General features: G+C 42.1%; 1 protein-coding gene across 1 annotated transcript in view; it reads right to left on the reverse strand.

The window, feature by feature from the left end:
* STK39 (serine/threonine kinase 39) overlaps positions 1–14,386 on the reverse strand; it is a 106,703-nt gene that overhangs the window by 32,826 nt on the left and 59,491 nt on the right. Inside the window, 4 exon segments of the mRNA XM_028747719.2 lie at positions 1,531–1,598; positions 2,674–2,736; positions 3,961–3,993; positions 4,482–4,604. Of these exon segments, the coding sequence (XP_028603552.2) occupies positions 1,531–1,598; positions 2,674–2,736; positions 3,961–3,993; positions 4,482–4,604 (287 nt within the window).

The raw sequence follows: 14,386 nt of genomic DNA on the forward strand, positions 1-14,386 counted from the left end.
CGTATACTACTGTGTCCCATCAGCACAAGGATTTTCACTTGCACAATGGGACTTCTTTCCCCTCTCCCCCTGCTACACCCTCCTCAAATTTGCTCCAAAGAGCTAAGGGAACCCTGAGAAAATGTTTCAGGAGACACGGGAGGGGACAAAACAGGGACAACATTCCATTGAGCAAGGAGAAATTCTTCCACTGACAAAGAAGGGACATAGAGCTACGATGGATTCTGCCCTACATTTATAGTGCATAATTGGAATGTCTAATGAAAGTTTCTTCATCATGACATCAGGATAGGCACGCTACAGGAAAAATTTCAAAATGTGATGACCTGTTGAGATCAGGGGAAAAGAGAATTTAAGTCAGGAGGAAGTGAGCACATGAACATGCAGCATTTTCCCTATCTCCCAGGGTGTGGGAGCGCAAGGTTGACTAGGAAGAGAAAGCCCAAGTGACTTTTGCTTCCATTTTTAAATTCTCTCCCCCCCCCTTTTTTGCATTATTGACAAAATGAGGAGTTCATGTCATACATGTCAAAATACATGTCAAATACCGTCCTTCACAGAGTACATGGGAAATGCAAAAGAAGTCCTTATATTAGCAACTACCGGCTGGGCTGGTTCCAGAAAACTTGCAAAGGACCACATCACATGTGAAACTAGAGGAAAGATCTTTGGACATGCAAAGAGGACGGGTGGTAGTGAGCTCTTCTGTATCATTGATTAATCTCATTGCTACAGCTAAGAGACCAGTACTCAATCTTCCCACAGTACATTAGAAATAACGACTTCCTTCCATTGAAAGAAGGAATAAGGCGTAGATCAACACGAAAGAAGTTTCAGTTTCCAAAGTTATTTTAGGTTAGCTAAAGAGAAAAACTAGGTTAGGTCTACATGAAAAGCATGTTAAGCTAGTTTTGTGGAAATTAATTAGGCCTCTGAAAAACTTGCTCGTTAAGAAGCAATTAATAGACTACAGACTCATTTTCTTAAAATGGAAATCAACTTTTGTCTACTGCCAAAAAAACTATAAAGCCTGACACCATATTTGTATCATTTCCTAAAAGGCTAAATGTTCTTTGAAAATATATCAGTCATTTTTTCCCCTGCAGCTGCAGATCAAACCTGCCCAGTAAAAATGTTCTGAGCAGGCAAGTTGTAATACAGCCATGGTTTATTTCCGTCAGAGGTTGACTGCTGAAGTGTGAAAGAAACTCATTAAAAATCTCTCACTGTGATCCTGCAATGGAATGAAAAAGGCAGGTGGGGAGGGGGGGGGGGAGAGAGAAAATACTTAATGAAGGGTACCCTTAGCCTGGAGCTACAGTCATATTCAGTTATTTCTCTCCCCACCCCCACCCCTTCTCTTTTAGTAAGCAATTAAAAGAGAGCAATTAGTCATGGGAATGCCATTCATATTGGTCATACTGAGAAAGGATTATGTGAACACTTAGTTTCTGCTAATGTTATTAAAGTTAACAACACTGACCCCCCACCCCACCAAGTCTATGAAGGCAAATAGATGAAACGTCTTACCTTAGTCTTAAAACAAGATTCACAGCACATGGAACTTCACCAAATTCATTACTAACAGCAGGCCGAGTCTAAGTTCCAACGAGAGAGAAAGAGAAAGTAGTACACACTTACTCTTTCAGAAGAAACAATTAACCTTACAAAAACAAACTTTAAAATGGATACAAGACAATACAGAGCACTCACCTTAAATCTATTTCCCAGATTAATCCAATAAACTGCAAACCTGCACTTAAGAGGGCACAGCTTAACACCATTGTATTAACTATGCCACCCCCTGGTTTAACGTAGAATTGAATTTAGTAAGAAACCAGGTAATGTGCATTTTGTTTATATGTCCAACACATAAAATATGAGGTTAGGTAAAGGTAAAGGGACCCCTGACCATTAGGTCCAGTCGTGACCGACTCTAGCATTGCAGCACTCATCTCGCTTTACAGGCCGAGAGAGCCGGCGTACAGCTTCCGGGTCATGTAGCCAGCATGACTAAGCCGCTTCTGGCGAACCAGAGCAGCGCACGGAAATGCCATTTACCTTCCCGCCGGAGCGGTACCTATTTATCTACTTGCATTTTGACATGCTTTCGAACTGCTAGGTTGGCAGGAGCAGGGACCAAGCAACGGGAGCTCACCCCGTCGCGGGGATTCGAACCGCCGACCTTCTGATCGGCAAGCCCTAGGCTCTGTGGTTTAACCCAGAGCCCTACCCGCGTCCCAAATATGAGGTTAAGGGCCTCTAAAGGAAGAATCACTGTGGCTAACTGAGAACAGGGAGAGGAAGGAAGGAAGACTCTGGACAGGGGCACAATTTCAACTCCTCTCACCACAAATGCCCATTTTGCTTAAGGCCAATACATTCAGCTAACTTTGCACAGTTAGTATGTGGACCGATCACTGTGGTGCATGGTAAAAAATATGTGTTATGGCACAACTTCTAATCTAGCTGGTAGCACAGTAAACCTGTAGCAAGTTGAAAGCTGGTGTTGTGGAAACCTATCATGAAACCACTTCACCGCATGCAAAACCCAGCCTTAGGCTGCTTACTCAGTGCTCTCTCGCTCACCCCATGCTAGTTTGATTGTGCAAAACACCTCATAAAATCCACCCCATCAACCCAAACCGTAAGTAATGTTAATAGTGGTCGTACCTCAGAACCTTTAATAGATAGATTCTGTATTTGATCGGGGATATTGCTGGAATTCATGGAAATCTGTTTAAAAGAAAGCACGGTGAGTTTCCTTTGCTTGTTTTCGTATCCCAACATTGCACAAGTTCAAGGGATAATTTAAAAAACCAGAGGACATGCTACTCTCCCATTCAAAGAAGGCTCAACACAACAGCAGAGGCTTCTATAAGCAGAACAGAGAGGGAAGTGAATCTCAAATTCTCCCTTTCTCCTGCAGCCCCAGAACTCTGAGCCATCTCTCAAACTGTTGTGGGGCAGATTTGGGAGAGACACAGCAGGAGGGAGGAAATCAGTGCACATTCCCTCCTTTCCTGCTCTACTCATGGAAGCTTCTGCTGGATCTAAGAGCCTGCTGTGAATGGAAGGAAGGCACTGTATGCAATTACTATAACCAAAGCACCTGCATGGAATTTCACACCACTGCTTGAACTTAGGGTCGTCCAGTGGAACCAACAGACTAATCAGAACAGACAAAAGCAAAGTACTTCACACAACAAACTTGCCACAAGAGGTGGTGATGGACACCAGCCCAGGCAGCTTTTAAAGAGAATTAATTCAGATTTCTGGAAGAAGTCTACTTAGTCATGATAGCTTGATGCATCCTACAGGTTCAGAGGCAGTCAAGCTCTAAGTACTAGTTGCTGAGGAACAACAACAGTAGCATCTCGTTGACCATTGCCAGAAACAGGAGACTCACTTAGATGGGCCTAAACTATCCTGGGTTCCTTAAGACTATAAGGAGAGCTCCTTATAGTCTTAAACTTCTGTCCCGTTTTCCACCTATTCCTTTTTGCAGCTACACTAGTTGTGTGGAATTCCTTTGACACAGTGCATTTCAGGTACTAGTGGCAAATAAAATCTATCATTTTAGATACGCACTTGGTCTCCCTTGCTCCTTTTGCAAACCACTTTGGCGACACGCGGAATTTAAGTAAGTAAAACCTTCTTTAAAATGCAACCGCAAAACCTCTAGAGGTGTATAATTATGTGGATAGCTCAGCTGGTTAGAGCGTGAGATTATGCTCCAAGTTCTTTATCTGCTGTGGTGCCTTTTCAAAAGTTTAATAAATGCTGAGGGTTTTTAGCTGAAATCTACACCTCACCCATATATTATCTATTCTGAGGACAATACAAGCCTAAAGCTTCGTATTTTAAGATGCCAACAATGCCTAGGGTGATCACAGACAAAAACATAAAAAGGACCATTCACCTATTCAGAACATAAGAGATAAGAGCACAGTTATTTACCTCAGCATCCTCCTCCTCTTTTACTCTTCGTGACTAGAAAAGAAGCATCCAGAGTTACTTGTTGCATGCTTTTAAGTGCCAAAATAATAATTATTTATGTGTATTTATTAGTCTTTTTTTCAGAAAGGTGAACCCAAAGCAACTCACAGAAACAAGCATTAAAAATGAATAAAAACAGGAGAGAAAAATAACCTAAAATGTTCACTATTAATATATATATAAGAACTGAGACACCTCAACCCCAACTCACTAAAAGATATGCAGGAGATTAAGGTCCAAAGGCCTGGGTGAATAAAAATATTTTTGGATCACATATAAAATCAGATAGTGATGGCATCGGGTGTGTCTCCTTTGGGAGAGCATTGCATAGAACAAGGAGCCACCACTGAGAAGGCCCATTCTCATGTCATCACCCTTTTCACAATTCCTTGGAGAGGACACATGGAAAAGGGCCTCAGAAAACGAGCAAAAGGTCCAAGTTCCACGTAAGTGTGTAACAGTGAGCAGTTTCCAAAAGTCACCTTTTCTTGGGAAAATGCAGCTTTGCCTTCTTCACTCTTCTCATCCATTTCATCATCGCTCCATTCCCAATCTCCATCTTCTGTCTTGTGGAGGTGGCCACTGGAACCTGGTACTCTTCTAACCTAACAAAAACAAAACATTATACCACTTATATATAAAAGCAACAACACCGCAGCCTTTTCTTTCTGGTCCTCTTAGCCATTTTTTTTTTAATACACTTTGGTCATCTTATAACATTAAAACATTTATTTTTAATACGCATACCTCACAACAGTAACTGCAAACCACCCTGTGATCCTTGGATGAAGGGCAGTATATTAATTTTAAAAATCATACGTTCAATAAATGATAATAATTTTTAAAAGAATGGTTTCCCCTCAGGCTCTCAAAGGGTTACAAAAGTATTAGTAGAATAACCTCTATCAAAGTGCAATTTCATACAGTGTACTCAACCACGATGCCTGGCTTTTAAGAATACGGTAGAGATCATCAAGAAATAATACCTCTATAGAACATATTAACAATTCAAGAAGAAGAATCAAATTTGAACACACTTGTCTCTGTAACAGTACATGGTGAATAGCAAGCTTGAAAATAACCACAGGCCTGATCACTGGGTGGTAGTAGGAGCTGTCCTGCAAGATGGGCTGGTACTCATTTGTATCACAGAATTATAGAATTGTAGAGTTGGACACGACCGTGAAGGTCATCTTGTTCAACCCCCTGCAATGCAGGAATCTTTTGCCCAATGTGGCCCTCGAACCCATGACCCCGAGATTAAGAGTCGCAGGTGCTCATTTGTATCATGTGCCCACTGACAGACTGGCCATTCAAAACAACAACAAAAAACCCCATGCATGGTCAGTATACACTGCGGAGTGTTTTTACTTCGTTCCAGAAGCTTTCTTACTGTTTCGCACAAACAGCCTCGCTCTGTGTGAGGTCCACCTATTGTCACAGAGTCAGTCTGCATTCCCTTGATCAGTTTGCTATCTCTTGCTCTAAGCTGAATAATTGAAAAAGTACAAGGCAAGTGTACTTCGCAAAGGGAAAAAATAGTGAATCGAATGAGTTTTATTAAGAAAAGACAACATGGGAAGCATTTTTGTAATGCAGGCTCATGCTTTTAAAGGCCTGCATTTGTGGGAAAGCAGGGTGATAGGGTGTTGTTGTTTTTTAGCAGAATCCGTACAGTCCAGTATTGTGGGGGTTTTTATGTAAGGCTGGTCGATATTTTAAAATTCCCAAACTATTAGGACTCTCACAATCACTACTTTCGAAATGGCAGTAAGTGCAGGTGAAAATCCAGGCTTTTACCATCAGGTTACAACAGTGGGACATTTACATTCACTTGCACTAGGTGCAAGAATATGGAGACACGTTTCACAAAGCGGCCATTTTGTCCAACTGATTTGGCCCTCTTCCTATCTTCCCCACTGAGAGGATAAGAAGATTCCTATACCAGAAGGTTCTTTTTTCCCCCATCTCATGGACTTTCCAGACAAATATAAGGGTAGCAGTCTCAGCCTCCGTATTGAAGAGCAATCCTGCAGAAGGGTGGGAGAGGGAAGCCAGAAGCAGGCCTCACAAAGCAGAATTTACAATTCTGCGCTTCCAGGTTGCTGTACTGTCTCGCTTTCAAAGGACAGTTATTGCTCATGCAGGGACCCAATTCCAGGAAAGGATGCCGGTAGCCTTCAGGTATCACACCAAAGACATGGCATAGCCGGCATTGGTTTTCTGCTTTCGGGTCACAGCCTGACCTAAGGGCAGGTCACAGCAGCAAAACTACCACTGTACAAAATCTATGGTGTAATATTAAAATGCAGGTCTCCAAAAGCCTGTACAGATTGGTATGCAAAAGCTGAGGGCTTGCATTGTCATATTTGCAGATCTTTAAATGTTTAAAGGGGAGCCAAAACCAGATTGTGACTATGATGCACGGGTTAACCCTTTAACTCTGCACCATGGTCCCAATGAAAATGCCCCCCCTCTCCTTTCAAATATACCATTCACATTCACAGTAGCGGATTCTTATCAGGAAGACTGTCACCCCACCACACCAAGGTCCTGAAACAGACTTGGAATTCTTTGGCTCTTAAACTGCTTTTCTTAAAAAGGAAAAACAAAAAAGTTTAAGTAGAATAATTAATTTATAGTATGTGGCCCTTAATCCCTTCCCCTAACCTTCCTTGCTGCGAGTGTGTGTGAAAGAATTAAGCACACAGAATTCTTCTCGCACAAGATTCAAGATGAAAAATTTCGAAGTGTCCTTGGGATTGTGCACATATTAAAATTATAGGCAGAAACAAAATTACAAGCTGCTTTTTTTCTGTTCACCTCCCTTTTTCCACATTAGCATTTGTATCTCTAACAGATTCATTATAAAAGGAAGAGTGAAGGCAGAATACCACCGGCAACACAAGAGAGTGATAAAAAGGCTTTTCCATAGCGTTCTGACCTTGCTGGTCAAGTTTCTATCATTATAAATGAACAGGTGCATATGACATGTAATATTTAAAATGGATTCATTCCTATTAAGAAATGTACTGCTGACAGGACATATGCCTGGCAATCAAGCGTACCAATATAATGTAAGCCACACATCAGAATTTAAAGTCGAGAGGCCTTCTGATGCTACAGTACATTTCCAGTATCCTAGTTTATTGTGTGTTATGGCTCAGCCTGCTTGATCAAAATAATAGGTTGCCAGGCTGCTTGACACTTCTTGACAAAAATTCTCAGAAATCACATGATGACTAAGAGCAATGCTCAGTAAATCAGCAGATGCACCAGGGCATAATTATTAAAATTAAATTAGTTCACATTGCCCAAGGTTTACTGAGACACAGGAAGGGAGCAGGGGGCGAAGAATAAAGCACAGCATACAAAACGGCAAGGCTCAAAGTATTCATGAAAATGGCGGGATGAGGAAATGGGTGCCCTAATCTTAATTTCCAGGATTATGAACAGGAACTTAATTTTAGGGTTTACTGCCTGCCTGTAACAAACATGGCAAGGTAGCTAAAGAACAACCATCAAGAATTAATCAGATATATAACTCGGATGGTCTCCCAAGAAAAACCTAAGTAAAACATGTCATGGACACTAGGACTGGGCGATGTCAAGCTTTTCAACATTGCGATGTATCACCTGCCAAACATCATGATAGAGTGGGACCTCGGGGTGCGAACAGGATCCGTTCCGGAGCCCTGTTCGCATCCTGAACTGCGGGAGGCAGTGGAAGACAGGAATGCCTGGCGTGCTCTGGTCCATGGGGTCACGAAGAGTCGGACACGACTAAACGACTAAACAAAAGTGCAGTGGTACCTCAGGTTACATACGCTTCAGGTTACAGACTCCTCTAACCCAGAATTTGTGCTTCAGGTTAAGAACTTTGCTTCAGGATGAGAACAGAAATCGTGCTCCGGTGGCGCGGCAGCAGCAGGAGGCCCCATTAGCTAAAGTGGTACCTCAGGTTAAGAACAGTTTCAGGTTAAGTACGGACCTCCGGAACGAATTAAGTACTTAACCTGAGGAACCGCTGTAATAAGACCACATTATAAACCACAAACTACTATCCCCTTAGACAGCAAGGGGGGAAATCAGCATGTCTAGCAACAGCAGGGCTCACCTTCAGCAATAAATATTCAAGATATGGGTGAATAAATAAGTTTTCAGCTGGTGCCAAAAACCCACCAAGGTCAGCACTTGAGAGAAAAGGGCACTGCACAACTGGGTGCCAGTATCGAGAATTTTAGGGAATTTGGGGCCTGGAAATAGCACAAGTTGCATCATACCATGTGCCACAATTAGCACTGCTTTGGCAGATGGAGGAGGAAAATAATAATAATAAAAAAGAGCTTCTAATTTGGGTCCTATTATCTCCCTGCAACAAAAGCGTTCCTTCCAGCAGCAAAGGCAAACTTATTTGTAACTTTCATAAAGAAAACAAAAAGGAACCTTCACTCTCAGAAAGACAAATTAACACATATAGAGGGCACGGAGCACATGAATCAGACAGACATGCAGGTGATAAAAAAGAATGAATAAGAGCGGCTGACATTTAAAATGTAGGTAACACAACAGCAGTTCAGCACATGGTAATGTGCAACAGAAAGCTGTTCACGCAGGGAAGGAGGGGGAAATTCGCAAGCTGCTGCCAACACTGCCACAGCTGTGGAAGGAGACAATATGAACGTCAGCTGGAACATCAGAATGCAGGACAAATTAGAGGGTAAGCACACACAAACACACACACCACCAACACCACCACAATGACAGAAATGGCAAAAAAGCAAGCCACCCGCACAAAAAACACAAGCTTCTACTGAGGTGCGATGTGTTTGTGCTTTTTTCTCTCTCTTCCCTTTTTCTGGCTACTACTCAAGCAATTTGTGTCAGAAGGTGCCAGAAATCTTCTAACAAAGGTCATTTCTAAGAACTCATTGTAGCTTAGTCCTGTGCTAACGAGAAAAGAGAAGACATTAATTCGGAGCAGGCAGTACAACTGCAGCTAGTGTCACCTGAAGGTGCATCTAAGATCCCGAAGGTCACCTTTAGGATTAGGTAGCCCGTCACGGACTGTCTCAAATGACAGCAGGCATTGCAAACCGCCAGGAATGAACAAGACACGTTTGTTTCGCAAGCTCTCGGTCTAACTGTATGGGCTCTTTTCAGCCTTGGATGCAATTCATGAGCAAGTTGGAGAATGTTGTCTTTGGCAAGCCTTTCTTCACTTCCATTGCAGTACTTGTATACAATACCTTTGTCCTTCCTTACGTTCCTCATAGGAAGGGAGGGGGAGTCACCCTCTGAATTTGGTGCGTATATGATGCCTCAGTTCAGTAACGGATTGTGGAGATGCTAAATTCAGGCTAAGATATGAGCACAGTGGTGCCTCGGGTTACAGACGCTTCAGGTTACAGACGCTTCAGGTTACAGACTCCACTAACCCAGAAATAGTACCTCAGGTTAAGAACTTTGCTTCAGGATGAGAACAGAAATCGCGCAGCGGCAGCAGGAGGCCCCATTAGCTAAAGTGGTACCTCAGGTTAAGAACAGTTTCAGGTTAAGAACGGACCTCCGGAACAAATTAAGTTCTTAACCCGAGGAACCACTGTACTCTACTGGCGTCTCACTCTTAAGTAACAATCCAGATAGATGTAAACAATGGTTCTACACATTGCTTTCCCCAAATTTAGGAGCTATGAATACAAAAAAAGAAGTTCTAAACATCTTTGGACCAGAATCAAAAACTGATAGGAGCTAAAATTACCTTTCCCATTAAAAACAAAAAATCTGGACAACTAGGATTTTTCGATCCCCATTAAAAGGATGTATATTGTCAACTCTGAAATAGCTGCTCAGTACCGCTACTATAGAAATTTCATTTTTAGTTGTTAAGGTTCCAAAAATGTGATTATTTGACAATACTCCATGATTTAAAAGCAGTTTTGGATTATGAAACATGGTTCATTCAGTTTTAAGCCACTGCAACTCAATTTAAAGTATACGCAAATTGGAACCATTGTCGCACTACAAGCAACTCATCAAATATTCATTTGTTCAGTTATAATTAAATACGTTTAATTACCATAAAAGATGTTTATAAAAAATGAATATCATCTCATTTAATTAAGGCAATTAGGAGAATTTATAGAGAGAAAGGAGATGTGCTTTAAAAGCGGTTCTTTCAACTTTTGCTGATGACATCACACTGCTTGTTAATAGCCGTAAAAAGGTATAGGCAAGGAAAAGTAATAAAAAAGAGAATAAATATGAATTGCCATTTTACTATTCTTGGCAATCCTGATCTAGGGAATGAATTTGAAATTTTAAACACCAGTCTTTTTTCCTGTTGGCAAGTGAAGAAGCTAAAATGTTTAAGGAAACAAAAAAAGGCATTTCCTCTCTTGCCTTGTTTATGCTAGCCAATTATATCTTTATGGCCCCATTTTACAGACAGAGAATTAAAAATGTGTGACTTGCCCACACAAGCAAGTCTGAGGGGAGAATTTGAACACTAATCTCCTGCAGTCAAAGTCTAGGCCCACTATACTATACACTGAACCACAATGTCTTTGAAATAACTAATTTAATACTAAGATGATAATCAGTATATTTATATCCTTCAATATTGACCTTCAAGTTTGCTAAAACATGACAACAGAATGGGATGAAAAATTGAACAAAAGCAATAGAAAAAATGTGCCTCAAAACCCCCCCAATGAAGTATAATTATTCCCCCCCCCCCACGCTGGGGAGCAACCGGAAACTCAGGGGTACAGCATAGACTTGTATGAAGGTGCCAGGTTCAGTGTCTCTGGTAAAGGTAAAGGACCCCTGACAGTTAAGTCCAGTCGCAAACAGCTCTGGGGTTGCGACGCTCATCTCGCTTTACAGGCCGAGGGAGCCGGCGTTTGTCTGCAGGCAGCTTTTCCGGGTCATGTGGCCAGCATGACTAAGACGTTTCTGGCGAAACCAGAGCAGTGCACGGAAACGCTGTTTACCTTCCCGCCGGAGAGGTACCTATTTATCTACTTGCACTTTGGTGTGCTTTCAAACTGCTAGGTGGGCAGGAGCAGGGACCGAGCAACGGGAGCTCACCCCGTCGTGGGGATTCAAACTGCCGACCTTCTGATTGGCAAGCCCTAGGCTCAGTGGTTTAGACCACAGCGCCACCCGCATCCCAATATCTCTGGTAGCCCCAGTTAAAGGGCTTCAGGTGATGGTGAATACCTCAGCTTGAGACCCTGGAGAACCTTGGAGAACCACAACCAGTCTGTGCAGATTATACTGGTCCAAATGGGTAGATATGGTGACTAATCTGATTACATACAGTTACATGCCTAGATAGGATCTAGTGAAGGCATCTTCAGCAAAAGTCTCACCACCTCAATCTCCTTTAAAGCTTCTGGTAGGACACCTTCTCTTAATAAGAAGAAACTAATAGCCTTTCACTCAGGCTATGTACAAACCATGTATTTAAAGCTCATGGGTCCCCCGCAAAGAATCCTGGAAACTGTAGCTTACAACTCACAGAACTGCAGGACCCAGGGGAATCCTTACCAAACTACAGGATTATTTGGGGGAGAGCCATGTCCTTTAAATGTATGGTGGGTATGCAGTGTCATTTGGTGGAATTTGCCATGTTGGGTAAGGGGTCAAGCGGGATATCTCACTCCTGCATCGAAGAATCCCGTCCATAACATCAGGCCCAAGCCAGCTGAAAAGTATCCATGATTAACAAATCCAGCAATTCGCTGCAGGCACACAATAATCAGCACAAAACCAAGAGCCATGGGGGGTTAGACTAGATGACCCTCAGGGACCCCCTTCCAATTCTACAATTCTAAATGTGGTTGTCATGAAAACGCTCAGAACAAGGACTGTTGGCTCAAGGTAACACCAGTTCAGCAGTTGTTGAATCAATCTCTGCCAAGCCTGTGTTGTGTAAATACAGTATGTTTATCAGTGTGCGTGTTTTAATGTTTTTGAACGTTATGTTATTATATTGCTTTTAATTGTATCGTTCTGTCATTTTTGGTGATTTTCCCAACCGCCCCAGCTCCTTTGGGAAGGGGGGGGGGGGAGATATATAAATTTAAATAAATAAATAAACATTCCAGGGTTGAGTCACCCGGAAAGTGAGTTGGTTTGCAACCCAATGTTTATGCACGTATCTTTCCAGGCCTGCCTGACTGGGAAGCCATCCATTTTACCACTCCCTTCCCAGACATTTCCCAACTATCAGGAAAAACCAGGTTTTACCAGCTGACTGACAAACTTTCAATATTCACAGCAGCAATCTAGGAAAGCTACAAAGGGGTGGGGGGCTGGGTTATTGAACAAGCCCAAAAAGGTTTAACTGAAAAAAATGAGCAATATGTACAGTGGTACCTTGGTTCGTGAATTTAATCGGTTCCAGGAGTCCGTTCCAACTCCCAAATGGTTCGAAAACCAAGGCGTGGCTTCTGATTGGCTGCAGGAGCTTCCTGCACTCAATCGGAAGCTGTGTCAAACATTTGGCTTCTGGAAAATGTTCACAAACTGGAACACTCACTTTCAGGATCGCAGCGTTCAGGAACCGATTTGTTAGGGAGCCATTCTGTTCGGCAACCAAGGTACCACTGTATTCTACTTTTCCACCTTAAATATTCACATGTCAGATGCCGCAAGGGTAAGACATGCAAGTTTCATTCACAATGTTAATCTTTTAAGATAAGGGATCTAAAAGAAATGGCTAACAGCAGGGACTTCCTCCTCCTGTTCTACATTAAGCCATAATCTGGAAGCCTGGTGCTTTGTATAGCACTGCTACAAGTATTTTGGGAGCCTAAGTGAATACCTGAATATAGATTTGTAACAAGAAGCCTTGTGAGTCTTCTTTCTCCACTTTTTTTTTAAAAAAATAATAATTAGGTCTTCAAGTACATTGCTGTGACATTATCAAGCTATGCAGATAAGAAGGCATGCATCATTCAGCAGGGAGTTTGCAGGTGAACCTCTCTCCTTCATCCCATTAAGATAAAATAAAAATGCCCCTTAACCATTTATCCACTTTATTCGCTTGCTAGCTTTATGCCTTACAGAGGTTGCTGTGAATGCATGATAAAATCAGCCCGAGAGTCTGAGTGGAGCAGCCGAACCTGAAAGGGAAAACATGCAGGGAATCGAGTTTTCCCATCAAGTTCCGAAGAATGGGAGAAAGAAAATAAGATTACATATATGGTGTTCAAACCAGGCTCTGAAATGATCTGTTCTGACTGCCCCCTCTAGTGGCGAACATAATCATGTCCCAGTAAATTTTCTCCAGCAGCAAAAGAGCACTATGGCAGATTTAGGATTGCATGCACAGGCATTTAAAGCAAGTATGCAAGATCAGGGGGACAGGAAAGATAAACCCATACAAATGTGCTACAATTCCTGCTCTTCATTTGCTTTCAGTTTTATATCAATGGTGATAAAATCACCATTTCTGATTTCAGAATTTTAACACCTAATCTAGGTGTATAAACCCAGAGCTACCCCATACAGGTTAAATCTTTGAAGAACAGAGTTAAGTAACTGTGGGCAATGAAGAGCACTCTATTCTGCATCTCAAAAATATTTTTCTACTGCAATTAAGTAGTACATAGTTCTAGCCATAAGACTATACAGTAAATATGAACTGGGAAGTGAATGGTGAAACACACCATAATGCCCCTATGCTGGACTCTCAGCTCCCATCTGCCCTAGCCAGCAGGGACTCCAACTCCCATCAGCCTTAGCCAGCATGGATTCCAACTCCCATCGGTCCCAACCAGCATGGCCAACAGTCAATGATGATGGGAGTTTGGAGTCCAGCAATATCTGGAGGGCCACAGGATGCCCCCCTAAAAAAGAAACATGTATCAAGGCCAAAAATGCAAAATCTGTCATAAAACTGTACTCGGGCATTTGACACATTGCACCTGGAAATACTCATGCACTACTTCCAAAGAGAACCTCTTTCTCCCTCAGAGCAGCCCTTTTCTCACAAGTCAAGGACTGGTTTTATCAGAATGGTTCTTAATAATAAACAGCAGTGACTCCCCAACATTCATTTTTCATACCGATACAATGACAGCTTTGCTGCAGTACTGTGGAGCGCTCATTAAACGTATTGAGTGTATTGTAAATCTCCTATATAAATACTCAATAGCCTATATTGTTGCTGGTGCAATCGTCGGCAAAGGGCAAAAAATAAAAAGTAACGGGTAGAAATATTCTAACATGAATGGAATTATATTGGTACTACAAATTACTACATTTTAAAAAATGGAAAACGCCATTGTTCCACACCCCCCCCCCTTTTCATCTGAACCAATATTAAACACTTGCAAGTGCACTGCTGCCCTCTGCTGTATATTCCAGTACTAAA

This window comes from Podarcis muralis, chromosome 1, assembly GCF_964188315.1.
Source record: "Podarcis muralis chromosome 1, rPodMur119.hap1.1, whole genome shotgun sequence".
Lineage (NCBI taxonomy): Eukaryota > Metazoa > Chordata > Lepidosauria > Squamata > Lacertidae > Podarcis > Podarcis muralis.